The sequence below is a fragment of the Phodopus roborovskii genome, unplaced genomic scaffold (genome assembly GCF_943737965.1).
Source record: "Phodopus roborovskii unplaced genomic scaffold, PHOROB, whole genome shotgun sequence".
Classification (NCBI taxonomy): domain Eukaryota; kingdom Metazoa; phylum Chordata; class Mammalia; order Rodentia; family Cricetidae; genus Phodopus; species Phodopus roborovskii.
In genome coordinates this window covers 22,868,954-22,894,915 of record NW_026126410.1, presented here as the reverse complement: position 1 = coordinate 22,894,915, position 25,962 = coordinate 22,868,954, and the positions used below count along the sequence as shown (strand labels likewise).

Sequence of the window (25,962 nt, the reverse complement as noted above, 5' to 3'; positions counted from 1 at the left end):
AAGACTCTTTTAGATAGTGTGACTTCAAACCAACCAACAAGAAAGTCCAACACTACTCTCACCACCATGCTTTGAGGAAGACGGAGTTCGTACAAAGTCAACCCAAGTCCTGTGCTTCCTCAAAACTTACAATTTTGTCAAAACATGAAAATAATTTTTGGATGTGAGCCTAGCCTTTAATGGCTAATCCATCTCTCCAATCCTTAATAACCCTACATAAGAAGTCAGAGATTTTAAGATAGCAACTCATGCATGACTGACCATGAGCACAAGAAGGCTTTGGATGAGAGAGGGCTCTCAGTGTGAGTGAGGTTGACTAGAGAGAATTCTTGGAAGGGATAGACCTAGAGAAGTCTCAGAGTATATGAGGAAGCAGTGAAATCAAGCACACAATATATTTAAAGGCATGGCAATTTAAACTTAACTCATACACATATGCAACATTATAAGTTTATTATATGAAAATATTGGATTTAAAAATAGAAAACAAATTATGAAGTCCTTTGTAGGTCATTATGGAATCCTAAGATTCATAAATATGTGTCGCTAGAATACTAGTGATAATTAACTTCAGAAACATGGTTGGCCAATTCACTACTTACACGAGGGATGGATACTTTTATGTAATTTTACATTTATTGTGATTAAAATCCACCTATAATTGTATCAACAAAACTGAGTTTAGCAAATCTACTTTTTACTGATAGAGTGTCATTATCTAAAAGGATTTAATTACATAAGCTCCTGGAGGCTTCCACATAGATAGAATGTTTAAAAGAAATTTGCTTATACATTTAAAAAGAAGTTTGCTTTGTTTCACTGAAATGATGGGATAAGGTTACTTGTCTGTTAAGACTCCAAACACAGTGAAACAGAAGTGCTTTTTTTCACCCTTTGTGAATCATCTGGGTCTTTCTGTCTTTGGGAACTGATAGAATTTCCCTACAATGCCTTCAAAAATAGTGTCCTGCCATTCGAGAATAGTGTCTCAGCACATACAGAAGGAAGGAAATTAAGTATCCGTGTCAGGCCTTACTCGGGGTTGTTGCAGAGCCTCTCTGCGCTCTGAGCTCCTGCCCCACAGGTCCTGGAGCAGTGGGACCAGGGTGACCAGCGTCCCCAGCCTCCCGGGATACTCTCTGGCTTCTTCCCCACTGTGATACACTTTCCAGCCATACACCACTGCAGAGAGATGTGATGGAGAGACATATGTCATGAAGATTCCATAGCAACTGGAGCCAAAGATTTCCTGAATCTAAACCCAATTCTTTGTAAGCCAGAAGATTTCCTACAGTAATACATCAGAGGCACACAGAAAAGTGATCATAGGGTTTCCTCAGGTAAGTTTAGTTTCTAGTATCGGTTTTATATAGTATCTATAAACTCAATGATGGATGGTGCCAAACTCAAGCTGTATGAAGACACCCTCTAAAGTTCTAAGCCATAGACCCACGATACCACAACTGGCTTAGTGGGTCACCATCCCCTCAGGCAGTCTGGAGGAGATCTAATGCCTGAGTTGTGGCTGTAAGACTTTTCTGCTTAAGAAAGTGGGCAGAACTTTAAGACATTAGGCCATGCCAGACAGTGAGAAGGAAGATTATAACCGACCCCGATCTGATGTGTATTAAAAAAAGAAGACTCGTCCAATGCTTTCCAGTCTTCAGTACTAATGGAGAAATGTCAAAGATGAAAGTTGATGGCAAGCCCGGAAGTGACCAGAAACTCTTCAGGGAAAGATAGGGTCAATGCTCTGCAGGTAAAGTCTAAAACTGTGCTCAATCCTTTCTCTCAGACCACTTGGTCCCAGCAAAGGGTGGAAAGAGTGGGCTCCTTTCCTGTGTCTGGGCTGACTGTGTGAGTGGTGACCCTGGGTCCTTCACAGTCTCTTTCCCACCTCTTTCCAAGAACTCCAGGCCAACTGCCCTCCCTCCCACCTTTCTTCCTCAGGCCAACAACATATCACCTTCTTCTCACCACAGCGTGTCCCATCTGCAGCAGCATCCAACTTAGAGCGACAGAAGCCTCTGACAGAGCACCACAATGTCTGGCAAATGTTCTGGAAAACAAATGTGAGATTTCACTCTGTTGCATTTTCAAATCCTGCATGGAAACATATCTGAAAAAGGAAAACTTGTAACCTAGAAGATAACAAGCACCAGAATTGACAAATAGGATTACATGAAGTTTAAAAGTTTCTCTATGGCAAAAGGAACTATGAGCAAAGTAAAGAAGAAACATACAGGATAGTAGAAAAATCTTTGCCAGCTATACTTTACACAGGAGGTTCATATCTATCTGTCTATCTAACACACACACCCAAATTATAAAAGAGTATACCATAAGGAGCTGGAATTATATCCAATGGTTAGTGGTGACTCTAAGAACAGAATAGAAGCACGGTTAGATTTGTGCTTTCAAAATAATTGGAATAGCAATTTGAATAGTAGATAGACAGGGTTGGTAGTTACAGTATCAAGAGAAGAGCAGCAGGATTGTGACAGCAGAGGCAATGAAGAAGGCAGGACTGAGATATTAATTATTTAAGGGCACAATGCCAAGACTGGAGAATAATGGAGGAGTGACTAGGATGAATCTAATTCCCACACTGTGATCTAAGGACATTCTTCAACCAAAGGGAAGTTTAGAAAAGTGTCAATTTTCAGGGTTAGGTTGACAGTTGACAGATCTGGAGTTCATATGTGTTAAACCTGTGAATCCTGTACATCACCATGGAACTGCCTTCAAGTTGCATAGGACTCTGTGTTCCACAAAACTCCAGGAAAGACGTGACTAAGAATGTCAGTGACTCCAATTGTATGTTTCTGATTTGCATTTATATGGGTGTATTTAAGACAAAGTGTTCATTTCTGGGCCCAGGCCTGCAGCTTCTGACCTTTTCCGGTGCTTCCTTCAGCATGCTGCAGACCCCAAACCCTGCACAAGCCCACCACAGGCACCAAGAAACCCAGCACTTACTTCTACTTCCTGGCAAAATGTAGCATTTGGGCCATACTGGAGCTGGCACTGGTGATGGACATCATAAATCACTCCAGGAGCAATGACGTTAGACTTCAAACCTTTCTTTTTGGGAATATCATCAAGACAGAATCCCCTGCCCCGGCTGCAAGCAAGTCAACAAAACCCAGAATAGTTGATTATGACTTTTTCCAGTCATTCAATAGACGTCTTATACGCAATAATTTATTATCTGTACTGCCTGATAGCCTCACTCTTAAATGCAAAAGAACCCCATGGGTCTTGGAAGAAAATTAATAGAAGGAAATGCAAATTATAGCCAACAGAATATGTTTAGCTGTTATCTAGGAAATACACATTGTAGGTGTCCTAGTTAGGCTTCTATTGCTGTGATAAGACTATGACCCAAAGCAACTTGGGACGAAAAGGCTTATTATATCTTCTTCCTCCTTTTCTTTTCCTTCTCCTCTTCTTTCTCCTTCTTCTTTTCCTTCTCCTATTTCCTATTCTAAATTTTTTTTCTCTTCTCCATTAAACCCAGAGTTCTGTTTGGCTCCATCCGCCCCTTCTATCCCATCCCCCAGCCATGCCTCTCCCCCCAGATCCACTACTCATTTTCCCTCCAAAAAAAACAGAGCAGGACTGTGCTTGGGTCTGAGCTCAGTCCTCTGTGGTTGTCTAGCTTGCTGTTCTTGTGAGGCTTGTTGCTTCTTCTACTTTCGGGTACCATTCTGTCAGTGAGAGAAGCAAAGGCAGGAGCCTGGAGGCAGGAACTGAAGCAGAAGTCATGGAGCAGTGCTTGTCACTGGCTTGCTCCTCATGGCTTGCTCAGCCTGCTTTCTTATACCACTCAGGACTGCCTGCACACTCGCATCAGTCAGATCAAAGCAATGCACTACAGACCTGCCTTAAGGCAGCTGATGGAAGCCTTTTTTTCTTAGCTGTGGTTTTTCTTCCCACGTAACTCTAGTTTGTGTCAAGGTAACAAAAACAAAACAAACACAGAATAGTGGGGAAATAGACGATATGATCTTATTGTTAGCAGGTTTGACTGAACATTTCTGGCTGTCTCCAAGAACTTAATCTACAAATCATATATTCAACCAGGGAGAACTAGGTTGCTCACTTGCCTCTGGATAGAAGACACAGACAGAAAGCACATGGGGCATCCACTCCTGTGGTCCACCATGATACTGTGGACTGGAAGGGGAATTCAAGTCTTTCCCAGGCACTCACTTATCTATGGAAAACTCATTGTAACATCTGACTTAGAGACCCGAGTGAGGCTGCCATGAGAGGGATTGCACTTACTCCAAGAAGCGAGTGATGTACTCCTTGCTGCATTTTGACCATGTCAGTGGGGTGGGATCATACTGGATTTGCTGGGACATGATGTATGGGTGTCTGCCCACAGGCTCACAGTCATTTTCTTTTCCATCATGCTGGATGCCAAAGCTGACACAAGAACAGAAAGCAGAAGGGCATTTAACAGGAGAAATTCACAGGTTCACCAAAGTGATCAAAACCCGCAGGAAGCCACTTCTGTTCCAATGGAGCTGTTTATGAAGTGAGACTTTGCAGTTGGAAGGACCTAGCTAATTTTGGACTCAGCAGTTCAGGGAAGATTATAGACATGCCCTTAACCTCAGCTACTTAACCATGGGAGGGAGCCATATGGAGAATTAAAAGCAAACTTTTGTTTGGCCGAAAGCCAAGAATGCTCAGCCTGGCTCCCTGTATTCTGAAGTCAGGAGGGCAAAGCACGACTCAGTATATATGCCTTCTCTGCTGAAGCCACCCTAGTATAAACAAATCCACTCTTCCATTTCCCTTTCATTCAAGAAAAAGAGGAAAGCAGTCTAAGGGAGACTTTGGCGGAGGCACAGGCATTGACAAGTGGATTTCTTTATTCCATTCCAACAGATCTCAAATGCCCACACAGTGAGGAGACCTCACAGTTCAGTGCTTGGGATCAGAGGTTATGAAGATAAACAGGCTGGACTGAATTTGAGCTGTGCGGTTTGATGATATTTGAGTTACTGCAACATAACTCATTTTTTTTCTCTTCTAGAAAAAAGATAGTCACCTTCCTAGCACTATTGCTAGGAAGAGATCTGAACGAAGAATGATTTGAAAGTCACTTAGCAGGGCCTGATCTATAACAAGAGGTTCACAAGTAATAGAAATTTGACCTTTAAAAATCACTTCCCTGGGTCTGGGAAGATGGTTCAGTAAATCAAACTGGGCAAGCTCCAGCATGAAGACAGGAGTCCTCTCACCCCCTAAGCCCATGTGAGAAGCCAGCATCTACGATTTCAGTGCTGGACAAGCTTTCTGGTGCTTGTGGGCCAACCAGCCTGGCCGGCTTGGTGAGTACAAGTCCAGTGAGAGAGCCTGTCTCAAAAAACAAAATGGAGAACAAATGAGGAAGATACAGTCAACCCAATGTTGACCTCTGGCCTCCATGTACATGTCATACATGTACACACACACACACACACACACACACACACACACACACACACACACACACACCAAATAATAATTTTCCAGATTAATTTCCTTCTTTTAGAGAATAACTACACAGGTCAAAAGACATACATCTTGTTGGAGGCAAATGTGGTCTTCAATAGAGATCTTTGTGTTTTGAAGTCATTTGTCTGTCTGTCCCCTGGTCTCCCACTGTTATGGCAGACCAAGAAGGAAGCTTTAAAGAACCATAATGTTTAACTGCCCACCATCCCAGAGAATGCCTAGGAAATAAGCTAACCCAGAGTTGTCTGTTTACAACCACTGTCCTCAGGATTCTCCCAAGATACCTCAGGTTCTTATAAAAATCTGTTCCTGTGGAGGTCTGTGCATGGGACATTTAAAGCCTAGAGATAGATATTGGCTTAGCTTTCCTGATCTAAATACAAAAAAGTATGATTATTTTTCCTTTGCTCACCCCTCTGACTAAGGAACTCACATTTCACTTAGAATCCGGTCAGCATTAGCAGCTGGTGCACAGAATAGACTTTGAGATTTAGATGTTTTCTTGTCTTTTATGAATTAGCAACTTACTTGTAAACTTTAATCACATTCCATGAATATAAAACTCACAAAAGAACCACAAAATTAGTCTGCAAAGCTTTCAACCTTGTTACAAAGAAAATGATAATGGAGAAGCCTCCTGTACAGGCTTCCCCTGGCTGCTGCCCCTCAGTGTCCCACTTAGCTCATGAAGTACTTTCAGTACAACTTCATGTATTTAGTAGCTAGAAAAGGTCCTAGCTATACTGTGATCAAGTCTCAAAAGAAACTCACAAAGAAGATATTTTTGAGACAGGATCTTATGAAGCTCAGATTGGCCTCTAACTTGCTACATAGCTGAGGATGACCTTGAACTTGTAATCCACGCACCTCTACCATCCAGGTACTGGAATTCCAAGTATGTGTCACCATACTTGGTTCATGAAGAACTAGGGTCAAACTCTGGGCTTCACAACTGCTAATCGGGCATTCTACCAACAGAGCAACACCCTGGTCCAAAATGATGATCTTTTCAGTAGAGTGTGTCTGAGGTTTACTTTTTCATATTTTGTTAATACTGAGAACTGAATCTAGAGACTTGCCCTCATAGGAATGCACTCTACCACTGAACTACATCTTAAATCTTTTCTGTTTTGAAATGGAATCTTGCTATTTCAGCCCAGTCTAACTGGAAAATGCGTTGCACTCGCTTCTATTCCCCAGAGATGATAGACATGCACCAGTATACTCCTAGTTACTGGTCGTTCTACACTTTAAATATTCAAGTTCACCAAGATCTCATTTTCATTTTCATACAGTTTTTAGTACATTGTGGATTTTTCTCTTGAGCTCTATTCTTTTTTATAAAAGAAAAGTGCTGATATGAAACAATCGTGTTGTCTACTTTCTCCAAGCAGGTGGAGTAGTTATATGGGGGCAGTGAGTCAGTAACAGTGAGGGGTGAGAACACATGGGGCCATAGAGATAGAAGGTATATCTCCAAGAAGCTGTTTTCTATCCCTGGGAGTAAAATCCAAACAGTTTGGAGTAGGAACCCTGTACTTCTGGAACAATCCTCGGGGTTGCTAGGCTAGCCTATTTTCTGGGTCTTTGTTGTTTCGATTTCTTTAAACTGGGTTTACTTATGTTATAGGCTGAAGTAGCAGCTTAAGTATATACCCTGGTCTCAGTAGTACCCTGTGGAGTATATCTACTCTCTATTTCATATTGTTTATTCATTTTATGGTACAATGGAACTTTCAGAGGGTGAGAGTCACAAAAGTGGGAATATGAACTTATCCAAGTCTTTCAGAAAATACCAGGTTTGAACATGCAGGGAGAAAAGCTCTATAAATGAAATAACACACACGCTGGAAGCTGAGGTGATCATATTGAGGAAATACATATAAAATAGCCATGGTGTTTTATTACTAAGAGAAAAGTATTTTTATGTATTATAATTTTAACATGTATATCCAAGTTTCAAATCTTGCACCTACATGTGAGAGAGAACATTCCACATTTTTCTTTGTGTATGAGTTGCCTCACTCTGAGTATTACTAGCTCCATCTATTTATCTCTAAATTTCATTTTTCTTTGCAGCTAAATGTTCTGTTGTATGCATAAATATTTTCCTTATCTGTCCAGTAGTTCATAGACATTTAGGCTGAATACCCATAGAAGTCAGGGAACTAGTAACGAGTCATGGGGGATTTCAAGAAAAGGTGGCGAGAATACAGGTGTAATACAGGCAGAATTAGGAATCATGGAACAGGAAAGGTTAGAGTGGGAGGGCAGGGTTAAAAAAAGGATTATTAGGAGGGATAACTAACACCAAAATCTTTGAAAATTCTATGTAGGAATGTATTACTGTGGGAGCGTCCTAAAATATGTACATATATAAAAGGAAATTAAATGGAATTCTTCTATAGAAGAGGAACAATGCCCCTCCCAGACACTGTGACTATCAAATAAAAAGCTCACTACCAAGTATGAGTTACCTCTTGACATGTCATTGGTCAGTAGGGTCTCTTAGATTCCCCCAAGACCAGTCCTTACTACTGGTCTTGAATTCCCTCCAGCACTGGGTTGTAAGGCCCTCCTGCTGAAGACACTACGTACTTAAACCATAGGACCTAAAGAGATCAAGATAGTCCTAACCTGGAAGATTTATTCCTACTAGCAAACTTTCTTGGTGTCAGAAGGTTCTATTTACATTATCAGGGTAATAAGGTTTTGAGCAATTTTACCTAGCTGTGAGCCCTGCAAAACTGCAATAACAAATAACTTGACAAGATAAATCCACCCGTGCAATTGTGGTATGAATGTTATAGACATAACCAACACACTTTCTTATTGGAACGTATGCCTAGTGCTTTTAATTGGGCCAAAATCCCATGGCTGGCTAGGTTCACAGGCCTTAGGGAAAACCTAATACCATTATTCTGCTAAATGGACATGGAATTAGCTGTGACCTAAGTTCTTATCTTTATATCTGTAAATTAATGAGCTTTTCAACTCTTCTTTTGCAATAGATGGAATGGCAATTAGTGCACAAATCTCCAATGCGTCAATGTACAGAGAATAAGAGACTATGGAGTGCTCAGCTCAAAATAGGACATCTATATCACATCTTCTCCCTGTGAAAGCTAAGGGACCACTGCAGAAGGGGGATGGAAAGATTAGAAGAGCCGGAAGCAGTGATGTCTGCAGTGGAACATTACCTGTTGGACACAACAGGGCCATTTTACACATGAACTCTCAACAATTGTGACTGTGTGCACAAGACCCAAACAACACAGAGCCAGCAACAATCTTTGCATGGAATCAGGGAATGGAAGTCATGAAGTCACATATGTATCTGAGAAGCTTCTAGCAATAGATGGTGAAATGTCCATTCTTACATTTTGCCCGTTTTCGTCTTTCTTTTATAAGTAGTACATGTAATTTTATTTGAGTCATTACAGGTTTCAAACACTCCAGATAACTTGCTTTGACTCAGTGAATGAGTGATCTCGGGGCAAGCAGACTGTTACTTTTTTCTAATTGCTATTTCATTTTTTTCTTTGATTTTGATAGAGTAGATTTTCCATATGATGCTTTTTTTTCTGCTGGGTTTCGTTTACCCCATCCCCACCCCTGTCCCTGTCTCCTCTTCTTTGCCCACCTCTTGCTGCTCCGCACCCTCAAACATTTCCTCCTTCTGTTACCCTTTCACTTCCATAGCGTACTTTTTAATGGTTGAGCTTTTAAAGTGTTTTAATCTGTTCTAGATTCATGCCTTCATTCGAGGCATGGTGTATTATTTTCCTGGGGATTAAAAAAAAAATGACCCAAAACAATTTAAAATGAGAGAAATCCATTCTCTCCTAGTTCTGAAGGACATAAATACAGAATCAAAGGCAAAGTGAATGTGATGGAATTCAATTTTCAATCCGTGTCCATCTGTCCTGGCAAGCAGAAATATGATCGATTTCAAATGTTTATGCTGTATATCATCATTTCAATGAATTCATACATTTTCCTTTTTATATGTATGCAGAGTCCTTATGATTAAAACAATCCTATATTCAAATAGGATGGTTTATTTCTTCCTTTGAAACATATATCCTCTTTATTTTTCTTGGATTCTCACATTCACTGAGACTTTATTGTTATCTTGAATAAAATGATGAGAATGACATATTTACCTTTTTTCTGACATTAGAAAGGCTATGTACAGCCTTTCATTATTAAGTACAGTGTTAACTATGTTAACTGTAAATTATTTTATAGATGTGCTTTATCAAGTTAAGGAGTTTCTTTCATTTCCTTTTTTTTTTTTTAAAAAAAGTGGATTTTAAAAAATTAAAAATTGGGGCTAGAGATATAGCTCAGCCGTTAAGGACACTGGCTGCTCTTCCAGAGGACCCACCTTAGAGCCCCAGCTCACAGCATTACAATTCCAGTTGAACAAGATCTGAAGCCCTCTTCTGGCCCTTATAGGAAGGACCAGGCATGCATTTGACACACATAAATACATGGTGCAGAACACCTGCATATGTAAAATAAAACAATATGTTAATTTTTAAAAGATCATGAATTGGAATTGATGCCTGAGTTGCTAATGATCTGGTCTGGGAGCAAGTGGAATTTACCATTAACCACAAGGTCTATCTGCACTTCTACCACAGGGCTGGAGCTAAGGCAGCACTTCCTGTACTGTCCTGCAGGGATCAAAATCTCCAGGAGTCTATGAGTTCTTTGTGGCACCACCCAAGAGCTGGGTAGCGACTGCTTCACTATGTTATCAAGTGAATGGAAGTCCAGGCTTCCTGCCTAAACTGTGCCAAGGCCACAGTGTGCCTCCCTGATGATATGTGGCTGCAGCAAAAGGAATACTATCTAATTTGTTTTTCTATCCCACTGTAACATGCCTTTCTGAGGTCTTTGGAGAAAGAGAATAGGATTATTGGCAGGGGATTTTGTATCCTTTTAGAGTTGCAGGCTCTATAATCCTCAATCTGAAATGTGAGAAGAGACAAGAAGGGAATTCATTGTGTCGTCCTTTGGTTTCAGTGGTTCATGGCCTCGTTCCATCTTTCACAATCTTCAAGGATATATATATATATATATATATTCCTCAGGGTTTTACACCCTACATAAAAGGAGGAATAGGGAAAAGGGCATTGAGCTCATTTTCCTTGACTTTGAATTTGGCAAGTAAGCTTTCATCAGCTGACTTCCAAAAGGCAGGATTTGCATCATTTTGGCAGTATTTATCAAGGCTACATGAGAAGGTGCTGCCTTGTCTTACCTTAGTAGGAGTAAGAAAGAACACAAGCCCTTGGGAACAATCTTTGACAAATAATTTGAGGCTATTTTTTGTAAAATAACTCAGGTTTTTCCTCCTAGTGTGGAATAATGCTGGAGTACAATTTTTGAGAGTATCCTCATGAGTTAAGGTACAGAAAAAGCTAAGGTGATTGACCCATTATTTCTCCCTCTCTCTTCACTAATTTCCCTGCTGATATTTGATGTCTAAATCATTATCCTTAGTCAGCTTCCAAGTGAACTGAAACACTACCTGGTTCGCCTGAAGTGTTCTCTTATTTCAGAATGCAATTTTTACTTACAAAGATATTTTAGAACCACATCCTCATTTTCCCTGTATAATATGAAATAGATCATTGTCAACAACACAAGCACTGGATACAGCACTTCCAAATGCACAGATCAGCTCTCTACTAGTGTTTACTTTAATGGCAGCCAGTCCAATAGCAAACTAATTCAGACAGGATCCAGTTCCATTATGCTAAACATTCGCCACTTCTGATAAACAGTAAACATGTACAATCTTTTCCACCAAGGCGATAGACTAATGATTACCTCAGAACTGGGGCAACCAATGATTGCTGTCGATTGCTCTTCACATGCCAGATTGAACTTGAAAATACAAAGGATCCATTTTCTAAGCACAAATAACTTTTATACTTGCCTATTATCAAGATATATCTTCTCAACTTTTCATCACATATGCTTGCTGAGAAGGTTTTAAGCAATTACCTTCTCTAGAAGGTGCTATTGACACCAAAGCTCAAGGGGAGACTTGATGAGCCTCATCTCCCACCCCCTACATAGCAGGATTGATGAGGCCTGTATATTTTCATGTGAGATAACTTTTATTTTGCTGAGACCAACAATTATTGCTTGGTTTTTTTTCCCCAAGATTAGCATTTTGGTGTAGCTCATCCAGATTGCCCAATCATCATTTAATTACAAAAAGTCATCAATGTTCTCTGTCTCTGAATTTTTGACAATCAAAGATATTAAAAGATATCACACTTGTCGCTGTGGCTGTGTTGTGAGGATACAATAAATCACGGCACCTAAGAATTTGCCTGGTGCAGTCTGTTCATTTAACAGACAGTTAAGTATAGCAAGATCAAGGGAACTGTCTAGGGTCATATTACTTACTGACTGATGGAAAAGTCAGAGAAAGCATTCACTTTATCCAGTCATGGTGCAATGGTCCAGCCTTGTCATGTAAGTAAAATTAGTTTGCAAAGTTATATGCTTTACAGGCTAATGATGAGTGAGCCCAGACTGAAGAGGTCTCATCTGACACAATACAGTCTCCAGGGTTATTCTCAATTCTGACTTATCTAGTGGTATAATGAGCATGCCCAGTGTTTGTTCATCTTTATAGAGAGGAGATCCCTGTAGAAATGGAGGTATGGACAGGCTACCATGGAACAGTATGGGTGGTTTAACTCTTCATGGGACTCCTTACTCTGAATCTCCTGTTACGAGCTGTTTTTCCCTGCCTGTCTGGTCCCACCTCCATGCCAGCCCCAAATAACACACAGAGACTTTGTAGTTGATATGATGCTATTGGATAGTTACTAGTGTTTCTTATTTGCCATTAGCACAGACAAACATAGCCACAATAGGCTAAGATCTTTACCTATGGGAGCCTTTAATGTCTGGCAAATTTATAATCTTTATCAAGCCTTCACACAAACATTCTTAAACCTGACTTCAAGCGATACATCTCATCGAAACATGCTTTTAAATAACTTGAATGCTCTACTAACTTGTATGTAAATCTTCTCAACTTATTTAATGTTGCCCTTTAACATATACATATAAGACATAGGCTAACAATAGTATCTAGTTCATATGACTGGCGAGATCAGTCATGGCTCAAGGAAAATTCCAAAGGCATAAAAAGGAGCTCAAGAATGTGAATTTTGTGTGCTTTTAGTGACATTAATATTGTCATTCTACAGCCATACCAACTATAATCAGATAAAAGGAATTTCAAGTTTTTCCTCACCAGAAATAATATTTTCTCTGGCTTAAAGTCCAGATAGAACTTCAGCTTCAAGTCAATAAATTACCTTAGTAGAGGCTTTATAGTTTCCTGCCAGTTCCCGTGTAATATATCCAACTGACCATTAAAATTATTCCCCAAAATGATCTCCCAAGACTTCTTCAAACATACAGTGGCCCTTTATTTTCCAGATTATACTGTAGTTAAATCTCTAAAAATCTGATATTTCACTCATTCCTTTCAGAGAATCTCCACCCTCTGGAAAGATGGGATGTATTGATCAGTGTCGTGGAATATTATTTTAACTATGTAAAGATGTGTTACATTTGCTTATGCTGTAGAATATTACTTTAACTATGTGAAGGTGTGTTATTTTTGTTTCTGCTGCCTTTGTTAAAGATGTAAAGATGTGCTCCATTTTTTTAACCTTGCCTGCCTAAGGAACCTGATTGGTCTAATAAAAAGCTGAATAGCCAATAGCTAGGCAGGAGAGGGATAGGTGGGGCTGGCAGGAAGAGGAAATAAGTAGGAGGAGAAATCTAGGCTAGAAGAAGGAGGAGAAAAGAATGGGAGAGAAAGGGAGGGAGATGCTCTGAGTCATCCAGAGACACATCTGCTAGCCAACTAGACAGTATAGGGCACACAGAAGGAAAGGAAGGTAAAAAGCCCCAAGGCAAAGAAAGCGTAGATAAAAAGAAACAGGTTAAGTTATAAGAGAAAGCAAGAAATAAACTTAATATAAGGCTAAGTGTTCATAACTAATATTAAGTCTCTGTGTCATAATTTGGGAGCCAGTTGGTGGCCTTAAAGAAAAAGCCTGGTACAGAACAGACTCTGAAGTTGTCCATTAAGCTGTTTTGCAAGACTCTTCATCTTACCTGGAAGGAAATATTACCAGCAAGCCCTCCTTAGGGCATACATGCCTGTCTTACTTTTTTTTTTTCTGTTGTAATAAAATGCCTTGACAAAACAACTCAAAGAACAGAGGATTCACAGTTAAAGGGTACAGCCCATCCTGGCAGGGAGATCAAAGTGGCAGGAGCAACATTGCATGGCTACCCTACCTTACTCCACTGTGGGTGAGGTGACTAGGAAAGTCTGGGTGTTGTTATTATTACTTTTCTCATGACAAGATCCCATGAGAGGGGAACTTGGAGGTAGAATGGTTTACTTTGAGTCATAGTTTGGAGATCACAGTGGGCAAGACATGGTGGCAAGAGCACAAGGCAGCTCCTCACTTGCACCCTCATCCATGACATGAAGATGAATGGACACTGGGGCTCATCTCACTTTATCCGTCTTGTTCATCACAAAGACTACAGGATTGTGCTGCCCACATTCAGAGTGGGTCTTCCCTCTTTAATGAAATCTCTCTGGAAACACCTCATAGACACAGCCAGAGATATATTTCCATGGTGATTCTAAATCCAGGATAATGAAGATTGACCAATGCAGCATGTCATCCCCAAATATTGTTTGATCCTTTCATAAATGGATATGGCTGTTGTTATGGAATTCTATAAGGACTGGAGATAATTTGGATATCCATTTTTGTCAAGGGTCTTCAACAAATAAATGGAAGTGATATTCCTAAACTTACAAAACCTATTGTCATTTCAAGATGATCATAGAGACTCATGCCTGTAATTCTACCACTTGGGAGGCTGAGATGGGAGAATTGTAAAGAGTTTCAGGCCAATGTGGTCTACATACCAAAACTGCATCTTAAAAGCCAAGGAAAGACACAAACAAACATGGCTTTCTTAAGAAAGCTTCACTGATTCTAATATTTAATTGTTGTAAGTGGTGAGTACAGGGTAGATAAAGGTTGTGAGATATGGCATTAACTCACTTCTCAGATGAAGGTACAGAGGTCAGGGGTGAGCCTGTGCCACATGCAAACTGAGTCCTGTGATACTCAGTTTAAACTGCTTTCCACTTCCTTCAGTGCTACTGATGCTAGAACATGGCATTAGATCTCTGCTGCTTAAACTCTTTACCTGTGCCCAAGTTCATGGGCAATGGTGAAAGCCAGGGGTAGGCCAGAGTCTTCATTGATGTTACAACTCCTGTGAGGCTGGCACATTCCTGACAGTTGAGACAGCCCCAGAGTTTCACAAGGGCGATTGACACCAGCACAGATGTCCTTTCTGAAAGTAGAGACCAGAGATGCTTAAACACTCAAAGAAATGTTTGTGATAAATTCCTGTAAAGATACATGACTAGGATCAACTGTAAATTTGCATAAGCTGTGTAGTAAGGATTATCCCCCCACCCTTATTATATGAGCCCTTTTTACAAAGAACATAGCAGAAAGTCAATAAATACTTACTGAGCCAGTGAAAACTCACAGATTTCCAAGAATCTGAATTAATTAGGAAAGCTCATGAGCTTTTCATAGTTCTGGATCCTGAAAGTTTTGGTGTTTTTAATAGCACCGTAGGATCCATCTATGCTCACAACAAAATCTTACCTTTGCAATGACTTGGACTGAATCTAAGGCCTCACCCACCAGTACTAGGCAAGTGACCTACCACTGTACTATATTGCCATGTTAAAATCATGAGGGTGAAAAGGAAAGAGGTACATTGATACCCCTCTGTTTACTTAGGGAAAGATGTACACTGTATGCTAAGCATCGGTCTAGAGTGGGTTAGAACAGGTTAGTTCTGAAGATTTGAAAGGGGGAAGATTAAATAGAAATAAAAGTATTAGAAAACCCACCAGCTGAGGGTAATAGAAGTCTTAAACAAAAGATTTGAAAATAGGTTTATTGGTACAATGATGACCATTTTAAAGACAAAACCTTTCCCAGGATAGAGAAAGAGACTTGTTTGCCATCAGATGTAGTTTGTAGGAAAGGAGAGTTTTGCCATATCAACAAGCTTGTTAATATGCATTCTCCATAGTATGAGCCAGCAAAGGGCTCACAGACTATAGTTACTGCTTTCACAAATGATCAAGAACAGAAAAGGGCAGTGAGAATCCCAGGAGGGTGAACACATACCAAGACTTTCAGTCACTAGCCTTCCTCATCTGATTACCCTCCTTTCCACATAGCCTCTGAGGTACCTGGTGATAAGAACAGCCACATCGTGATGGACAGGATTGAGGTCACTCTTGGGATTGATGCTTTTCTGCCATTTGCAAAAGCTGGACAGTGTCTTCTCTGCATGGTGAACTATTTTCAATCCTTGCTGAAAAAAGAAGAGAAAGGACATGCATAAGTGGGCTCTCTGTGATCTGCTTACTGTGCTAGACAGTAGTCCTCAGGAGCACTTCAGAGAGATGAGTTCAGGATGGTGCTCCAGGCACTTGGAAGATACTTGGCAGAGGCCAATGTATTCCCTTTGGACTCACTCTCTGCTCTGACCACTATCACCCACCCACCCCAGGACTTTCTTTAAAAGACCTAAAGGACAGAAATTCACATTGACATTTATAATTATTTAAAAATAGTGAAATAGTCAGTAATAAAACAAACATCTATGTACAGAATCTGTATTCTGAAAATGTCAAAGTGATGATTAAAAAAATTAGAGACACTATGTTTATGGGTTCAAAGTTTTAATATAAAGAGCATTCTACCCTTCAAACTGGTTTGTAGCTCTACTGTAACTCAGGATAATTGATTGGGTGGGACTTTTCTAGATGTATTCAAGCACAGCCTTAGATTGGTTAAAACAAGACTTAGAAAAGAAACATAAAGTTTGATGATTAGTTGTATTCAATTTAAGGTGTACTATAAAGTCTCATAATCATGACGGTGTGATGTAGGTGCAGGGATGAACTCATGATCAATAGATAGACAGAGAACCAAAACCAGACCCATGCAAAATCCTTAAGTGTTTTGTTTGTTTGTTTGTTGGGGGTTTTAGCTTAGATAAAAATGCAATTCATTGAAGGGAATTTAACCTTTACAATTAATAGTGCTAGATAGCAAGAAAACAACTCATTTAAAAATGGTAAAGAAGAAACCATGAAAAAGCATTTCTCAATAGACAACACAAAAATGGCCAATAAGTGTATTAAAAATACTTAGGGTTGTATATGTTGACACACATTTATAATCTTAGAGTTGGGCAACTGTGCTGCATAGATGAGTTTCAGACCAACCTGTACTACATAGTTAAATAGGGAAAAAAAATTTAAAAAGGAGAAAGTGGATGCCAATTAAAATTATAAAGTCCTATCATTCCATGTACCTCTTAAAACAAGTATTGACAAAAAAAAAAAAAAAAAAAAAAAAAAAAAAAAAAAAGATAATAAGAATTGGTAAGAATGTAAAATAGAAACTCCACTTTTTAAAAAAGAAAATGATTTGAGTGTTTTCTTTTTTACTTTTTTATTTAATTTTATTTTATGTGCATTGGTGTTTTGTCTGCATTCATGCCTATGTAAGGTTCCCCTGGAAATGGAGTTATAAACAGTTATGAGCGGCCATGTGGGTGCTGGGAATTGAACCTGGGTCCTCTGGAAGTGCAGCCAGTGCTCTTAACCCCCCAAGCCATCTCTCCAGCCCTGAGACTCCACTTTTTAGAAATTTAAAGTAGTATGGTCTTGACTAAAAATAGCATGGAAGTTCCTTGAACAAAAACAGAACCACCATTTGATCTTGCAGTTCCTCTAGAGAGCATGTTATGAAGTTATGAATACTGTACATTGAAGAGATATACATCCCTATTTCATCATTGTATTTTTCCATAACAGCCAAGATATGGAATCAACTTAATATGTATGGCACAATAATTATGATTAATTTTTTTCAGTTTTTTGAAAATATTGAAATAGCTTTCAGACTTGCAAATAAAGGAAATTCTGTCATTTGTGAGAACGTGGATGAACCTGGAAGACATCATGTTAAGTGGCATAAGCCAGGCACAGAAAGACAAATAACATATGACCTCACTTATATGAGAACTCTGAAAAGAGAACTTAGACAACAAGAGCTGCGGTTAGGTGTATGTTCATGAAAAGATTGATATTTCCGTTTAGGAAGGAGGAATAAGTTCTAGAGGTCTACTACATGACAAGGTGACCGTGATCAATAACAATGTATTATATATGTGAAAATCACAAGACAAATACATTTTAAGTGCCCTCACTATGGTTAAAGTATGAGGTGAAATTCTGGGGGAAACCTGCAGAAACAGCCGACCTGAACAAGCAGGAGCTCATGAATTCCAAGTCTGTTAGCTGGGAAACCAACATAGGACCAAACCAGGCCCCCTGAATGTGGGTGTCAGCTAGAAGGCCTGGGTAGTCTATGGGACCTCTGACAATGGATCAGTATTCATCTCAGTGAACAGATGGACTTTGGGAGCCCACTCCCCACAAAGGGATACTTTCTCAGCCTAGACACAGGGAGGGCCCTGCGCCAAATGATGTGACAGACTTTGATGATCCCCCATGGAAGTCCTCACCCTTCCTGGGGAGCAGAAAGGGGATGGGACAGGGGGATTGGTTGGGAGCATGGGAAGATGGAAAGGAGAGGGAACTGGGATTTACATGTAAAAATAAGATTGTTTCTAATTTAAAGTTTAAAAATTAATAAAATATATGAGGCAAAGCACATTTTAATGATTTATCCATTCCACATGCTTACATATTTTAAAATACTATGTTGTGCACAATGCAGATATACAACGATTGCCAGCTTAATAAATAAAATTACACAAGAGGGAGAGGGGGAAGTTATAGTCAAAAATCAAAAGGAAAATACACCAAATTCAAGAGGCATATTTCAGGTGCTAGTTCCAGAGTTTGCAGTTTTCTCTGCGTTCCACTGAGATACTGGATTTTAAAAATCCACCTTTGCACAGGAAAGATGGTTCAGTGGCTAATATCCCACACTTCTCTTCAAAAGGATTCAAAGTAGGTTCTCAGTTACCAGGTCAGACAGCTCACAACTATCTATAACTCTAAGCCCAGGGGAACCCAATGCCCTCTCTGGTCTCTGCTGGCAACTGCACTTCTGTGCACAGAGGGACACACTCATAATAAAATAAGACAGTCCCCATGTATTATAGCATATTAGGGATCATAGATTACGTCTCCATATTTCATCCAACTTGCTTTTGTAAATTAGCATGTGAAGCAGTTACAAGTGCAACGACTCATCTACAATTGAAAAGAATGTCCACTGTAGCAAGTGGGATTGGTATCAGTAGTTTTCATATGGCAAAGCCACAAATAGATCTGAAGATTTCCTCACTTTCCAATGTTCACACTAGAAAAAACATTCAAATGATATCACTGTGAACATTTCCACATAGTTCAACTGATTACATTAAGGTTGTAGCCATAGTATTGTTTTGTATGGTTTGACTACTCATAGACCTTCCATTATTTTATAATCCCAATGAGAACTCTATTTCCTCGGCAACTCCTCACTCTGCCTTAGTAGGCAGATGAATAATCAAACCCTGCTGTTGAGTGAACAGATTGAAAAGTCACCAAGGTCTCTTCAGATGACCAAGAATGCTTAGCATGGCTGTAAACATCTGTGCTTCCCATAAACCATAGCTCACATTAAACCATGGCAATATCTATTAAAGACAAACAACTAGAAGTCTCACCAGCTCAAGGTCATATTCTCCTGGCAGCTGTCATTTAAACTTGGGTGGCAGTTGACAATCCTAAGAAAGTCAAACTCAATCTTGAGGCAAGAGAGGAAGTTCAAAGGAAAATCTTCAGACATCTTTACATTTGCAGAAGGCCTTTGAAAACGTTCTCAATATAACACCACACTGTTGCTTGGGTCCCAAATGTCTTTCCATACTAGCATTCGTTCTATTGTATTCAGGATGTTAGAAAATGAAGCCAGAATGAAGAACTCTCATCCAAGGGACCATGCGATAAACAAAACATGTGTTTAGAGATTTTGTGAGCTGTGTTGTGATGTTTGAAAGAGGCCCTGGCATCTGTTTCAGTTTAGGGCTTTTTGTCTTGTTGACCATGATTTGTTTCACAGTGACAGGAACCCTGGAGGATTCTAACAAAGTAACTGTAAGGTTTGCTCCCCATCCTTTCCCTGTAGATCAATCTCTAGTCATCAGTCTTGTAGTTTTGCCATTGATTACACAAGGGAGTTCAAGGACAAATAGTTCAATGCAGCAATAATCCAAGTTCTCCAGTTTTTTTTGTTTTGTTTTGTTTTAAGAGACAGAAACTGAGCTAACTCAAAATAAAATATAGTCAGACTAAACCAATAATGAAACAAAGATTTTAATAGGCATAAAACAAACCAATAAAGATATTTTAATATGAGTTTTATAACAGAAAGCCAATTATTTGAAGGTAATTGCTATAATTGCTTGGTATTATAAGCTTTGAACACATAAAAAATGAATAGGTCTGTGTTCAGATAATGACAATGACAATGCCCTTACTATTATCATGGTAACTTCTGAAATTCTACACCAAAAATGGTAATCTTTCTTCTTCCAGACTCTTTATTGTTTAGTTTTTGTTTATTTGACATGAGTTCACATTTTGTAACCTAGTCTGACCTGACCCATGATCTTTTTGCCTTAGCCTTCTAGAGTGCTAGGATTACAGGTGCGTATCACCACACTTGCTTCTACTTATCCACAATGTTTTCCTTATTAGCTGGAGTGACTACATCATCTAGTTTCCAAAAACTCTTCTAACGATGTTTGGCATTGCCCACAGGCAGCTCTCACTCAGCCAAATTCAAACAGGGACACTTCTCAGTCACTTATGCACCATTGGGCTGAGTGTAGGCTACGGTAAAAAAAAAAAAAAAAACTCTGTTTGAGGAAACGTTCCATTTGTGTAGCTCTCTGTTTTGTCCTGTATCATCATAGATCTTTTGAGCTTTTACTCAAAATAATGTTACATTCATTTAATAGATAATTGAAGATCAGAAAGTAAAACAGTAGAATAGATGATTGTATATGGGGAGGGTTAACCAAGACTAAAGGCCTTTTGAAGAAGATATATGGATGGCAACCTATTAGTGTGGAAACATCCATATCCATATATATATATATATATATATATATATATATATATATATGGAAAAATTAATATATGTTAGGGAAAGAAGAAACCATCCATATATATACATATATACATATACACATATCTATATATGTATGTAATACATATATAGTTTTAATGGTATTATGTAAAATGGATGGATGATACCCCAACTAGATACCACATGCTAGCAAAAGGAAGGAAGGAGACAAAGAGGAGGAGGAAGAAGAAGGACTTCCTTGAGTTGTTTACTAGTGGGGCCCTATAGACCAGAAGAATTTCCAGGCTATTGCTAACACTCTCAGTTACCTTCCAGAACTTGATCATAAGACCCCACTTCTGAAGATACCACATAATTTGAATCATAGAACATGGGATGGCAAGCTGATACTGACCTGGAAGTTTCATTCCAGCATTCATGATGCTGGAAGACACAATACGTGCTACTGAAGTAGAAAAGCAATCACCAATATAACCCAGTGGGAAACCCTGTGGGATACAACCAACCTGACAAAATATGCTCATGGATATGATACTGACATAAATACAATGGGAGTAATCAAACACTTTATGATTGGATCTAAGGCCTTCTCCATGAGACAGAACTCAAACTTTGCACTGTTAATGGGGTCAAGAACCAATGGCTGGACAAATCATAGGCCCGAGAGGAGAACCTAACACTATTAGTTTGCTAAATGGTCAAAATATTAAAATGACTCCTAATGACTTACTGCTATGGCCATAGGTCATGCATTTCTCAACTCTCATCAGAGATTAAAACATAGACCTTCAAGTAGTTAATGTGCAGAAAATAAGAAGTCATGGAATACTCAGTCCTAAACGGAATATACCTATCACACCCCCAGCCCAAAGGTCAGGGATTTTCACTGAAGAAGGGGTGGAAAGATGGTTAAGAACACTTTGCAGATGGTCTAAAGGAAACAGTGTTAACCAGACACAGCAGGACAGTTGAATAGAAGCAATTACAGCAATTGCAGCAGCATTCACACTATCTGTGCAAGATCAAGTGAGCGAGCACCAACCCTGATGTTGGGAGGAGGCGGTGGGAGAGGGGAAGTTGGCACAAAGTCTCAACCCTAGGAGAGACACTTTTGTCAATATGTCTCTACTGGAAAAGAGGAGAGTTAGTTCCCTTTAATAGTGTGTCCACTTACAGATCAAGCACTATCCAGGGGTTGGTGCACTCCCGGGAATAGCTGAGCAACACAAACTGGACTTAATGGGTCATTTTAAAAAGGAAGGAAAGTCAAAGTTGGCTGGGTAGGAATGTGAAGGTAGAGAGGATGGATCTGGGAGGAATTGTGGAAATAATTGTTATCAAAATATGTTGTGTGTAATTGTCAAAGAATAAGAATATTAAATTTAAATAAATACAGTAAAAATTCTTAACTAGTTGTTATGCCATTATTTGCTCTTAGAAAATGATAGATAGTACAGTAACAGTTATATAAACATAAGCCAGGAGAGGGGGCAGAACAAAAAGTATCTTTCCCTTTAAATTTCAAATCTAATGCAAAATTACCTCCATAAAACCATACAGTTAAATGTAATACATGAAGTTATGAAACTTGGAGAACAGGGTCAGGCATGGAAATATATGCAATTAACTTTAGCACCCTGGAGACAAAGGAGACAAAGGGGGAATCTCTGTGAGTTCAAGGCTAACCATGTCTTTGCAGTGACAGCCTATCTCAGACAAAACACAGAACAAAATGAAGAGAGGAAATCTTAGAAGCCTGCAGGAAGTTCTTCCTTTATAGCTATCACTTGGAAGCTTGCATTCCAGCAACATCAAGTTGCTTGCTTCAGCGTTCTCTCCACACACTGTGCAATTTCTAAATTTCCTTTCCTAACAATGTTTTCTCTTCTTAAGATGCTTTTCTCTGCTAATCTCGAACCATCCTTTAATAGGGAATTTTCAGGAGGCTGTCCATTCCTCCTTTGAGGAGAAGTTCCTGGTGATGCAGTCACACATGGTTCATGTCACCTGAGGTGTCAGGTCAAACTCAGCAGACTCAGCACCTGTTTTCCTTCTCCATGTGTCTAGGATTAGGGACTGGCTTCTCTCAGTTCTCAGTCATTTACTGTACCCTAATACACATCAGCTGGCTCATAGAAATCAGGAGCCTGTAGAAAACATTAAGTAATAAAGAGAAGGCAGAGCCAGTAACAAATGCAAGCTGGCTGGTGAGGGGGTTGTGGTAAGGCAAGGTAAGGCAAGGTAAGCTCTGCTGAGTAGGAGAGGGAAAGGAGCAAAGGGCTGACATTTCAGAACAAAGCAGAAAATCTGTAATGAAATCCCTCTTGAGGACTAGGAATTACTGGGAGATGATTCTTCATGGCCATCTCAAGCTTCTGTCAATCATCCGAGCAAGGGCACTGAAAACTTTGTTCTTCTCAAGGAGGTTATACAAAACCATGCTGTTGCTGATTTCATTGGGGGCATTTTACATGGTCATGTGTGTACATGTACATGCATGTCCACATATGTATAGGTACATATGTGTGTCAGGATGTATGCACATATGTGTGCATCTGTGTGAAGACCTGATGTTTGTCTTGGATCACTCTCCACCTTATTCACTGTGCCAGGGTCTCTCAGGTGATTTTTATATGGACTTTGTGTCTCTGAACAAAAGTTCAGTGACAAGGTCTTCAGGATACCGCCTATTTTTCTACAAAGGTCAGGGGCCTTCTCAAAGCTTTCATTGAGCATATTTTTTTTCTAGCCTCTTAACCTCTGAGTCTCTCAGCAGGTCCAATCCTAGAAACACTTGGTCATATAGTTTCTTCTTGCCATCACAGGAGTCTTAGGAAAGGGTTATTAGTTACACATTAAAATGATGTGACCGTGGGCCAGGAACTTGACATCCAGTTCAACAATATGAGTTCAGCCTCTAGGACCCACACAATGAGGTGAAAGAATTGACTCATACAAGTTGTCCTCTGGCTGTCACATCTACACAATAAATAAATAAAAACAATCCTTTAGAAAAGACCACGTGGTCCTGACCATATAAAATACAGTAAGATTAAGCTGGTTCACAATAAATACTGAGACGTTTGTTTTAAATGTTTCCATAAATAAACTTGGTTATTATTTGAGCAAATTAAAGCAAACATTCATTCACAATCCTGTTCCTTATTTCCTTTGCAAACAAAAATAGATTTGCTTATGCTCATTTCTTTGCATCTCACCTTCTCAAGCTAGCTCAGTTCACTTCCCACCTTCCTCTTCCTACACCCTTGAGTACACCCATAGAGGAGGGCTAGCTGACATGGAAGAAATCATCCACAGCTCACAAAAAATGGCTCAAAGTGGGAGACAGGGAATGATTTTGCAAGAACGCAGCTTTTATTACCAACTGTTCTCTTTCTCTCTGAGCTATCCTCTAATGAAGAACCAATCTTGTATTAATATCCCCGGAATTCTGGTAGCAGCTTTTGAGGGACTACAGTCTGGCCACACTCTGCTAATGATACTTAGGCTAAGCAAACCATCAACAGATGAAGAAGAGACAAGTGGATAAAAAGTAAAATCGGAAAACTTCACATGCCTAAGAAATAAATCATGTCACTAACAGAGGAAAACTACTGAGCTGAAGAAATGGGTCTAAAATTATTTATCAATGCTATTGGTATTTACCAGGAAAAACATAATTATACAGGTTATTATAAATCCATACAACCACTATCTCAAATTTCTAAAAGTCAACAGGCTGTTAGTGCCACAGTGAGCCCAACACTAAGCCATTCAGTAGATCAAGAGAAAATCCTCCAGGAAAGTAGTCATGTGTTTCCTGCTCATCAGCTCTGTCCATTCTCTGTCATAACATCTTGGTACCTGCAGGGCTCAGTCCTGGTTCTCATAGCAACCTGGGATCCACTTGACTCATTCAAGTCATTGTCAATCTTTGTCATTGTCGTGTGCCCCCCCCCCCCATGATACCTCTTTCCAGTCCAGGGCTGAAGATGGATCCCAGGCCCTTGAACATTGTAGGTAAGGCCTCTGCACTGACTCTCTGACATATTGTAATCATAATCTCCTCCATTTGGGCCTTTTGTCTGCTTCCAAGAACTTTGAAGTGTTTATAAAATATGAATAAGAATAAAATATTTATAGGTTTTTGTGGGGACTAATTGATACCCTTACATATGAATGGAAGTCTTATACATTCATGGAAGAATTTACATTAAATAAATACATAAAATTACAACTGTTTTACTTCTGCAAAGGAAAAATGCAATGTTGTGAGAGTGAATAATGGAAGGCTCTCTCCATGGATTGATACCAGAACTGCAATGGGAAAACAGAATTGAAAGGAATCCTACTGATTTTAAGTGGGCCATAAAGTACATACCTACAACCATGAACCCAGGACACAGAAGGTGACAGACAAGTTGAAAAAGCATTGCCTGATGGTGGACTGAATGGCTGTGCAAAGGAGAGAAGCACATGTCATGATGGCTTCTACAACTCTAACTTCTTTACCTGGGAAGATCATGACGTCATATCCAGAGGTAAGCAGCAGTAGAACAAGCCCATGTGAATGGAAGTGGGCAGGTTTTCTTTTTGTTTTTATTAATTGATTTTTTGATTGTGTGCGATATATATGTGCATGTGTATACATGTGTGTTCATGTGTGTCTGTGTGGTTGTAGAGGCTGGGGGTCTCTTATGGGCAGATTTCCATTTGGTACCAGTCTTCTCACCTACAATATGATGGTTTGTTTTGCACTGTAGTATGGTGCTTGATGTCCTCAGTTTGTGGTCCAGTGTCAGTCATGTGCTAATTGCTTAACTGGGCTCCTTCATTTGGAATAGCCTTCTGAATGGCTAATTCCTTTGTGCCCTCTAAAACCCTATTTAGACACCCAAATATCATTCTGCATCACTGATACATACATATTTTACCTTATGCTCATTTCAATTTAAAATTTGTATTTTGTACCTTTGACAGGAGTCTCCAAATTCCTCAGTGGCAGGAAATGGGGCTTATATTTGTATTTATATTTATCTCCTCAGTGAGTAACACAGCCTTTGTCATATGGCTGATGGGACAAGGAAAACTATGTAACTTTTTGAGGGCTGAGCACTGAGGGATACCCTAGCCAGTCACTTTGTGTTTTCTC

General features: G+C 39.5%; 1 protein-coding gene across 1 annotated transcript in view; it reads right to left on the bottom strand.

Moving 5' to 3' along the window:
* Nucleotides 1-25,962, bottom strand: part of Adamts12 (ADAM metallopeptidase with thrombospondin type 1 motif 12) — a 268,207-nt gene that overhangs the window by 92,823 nt on the left and 149,422 nt on the right. The window contains exons 6-11 of the mRNA XM_051182555.1: nt 15,878-16,002; nt 14,806-14,955; nt 4,291-4,434; nt 2,980-3,124; nt 1,967-2,059; nt 1,037-1,182 (exon numbers count right to left, since the gene is read on the bottom strand). Of these exons, the coding sequence (XP_051038512.1) occupies nt 1,037-1,182; nt 1,967-2,059; nt 2,980-3,124; nt 4,291-4,434; nt 14,806-14,955; nt 15,878-16,002 (803 nt within the window). The remainder of the gene's footprint in view (nt 1-1,036; nt 1,183-1,966; nt 2,060-2,979; nt 3,125-4,290; nt 4,435-14,805; nt 14,956-15,877; nt 16,003-25,962) is intronic.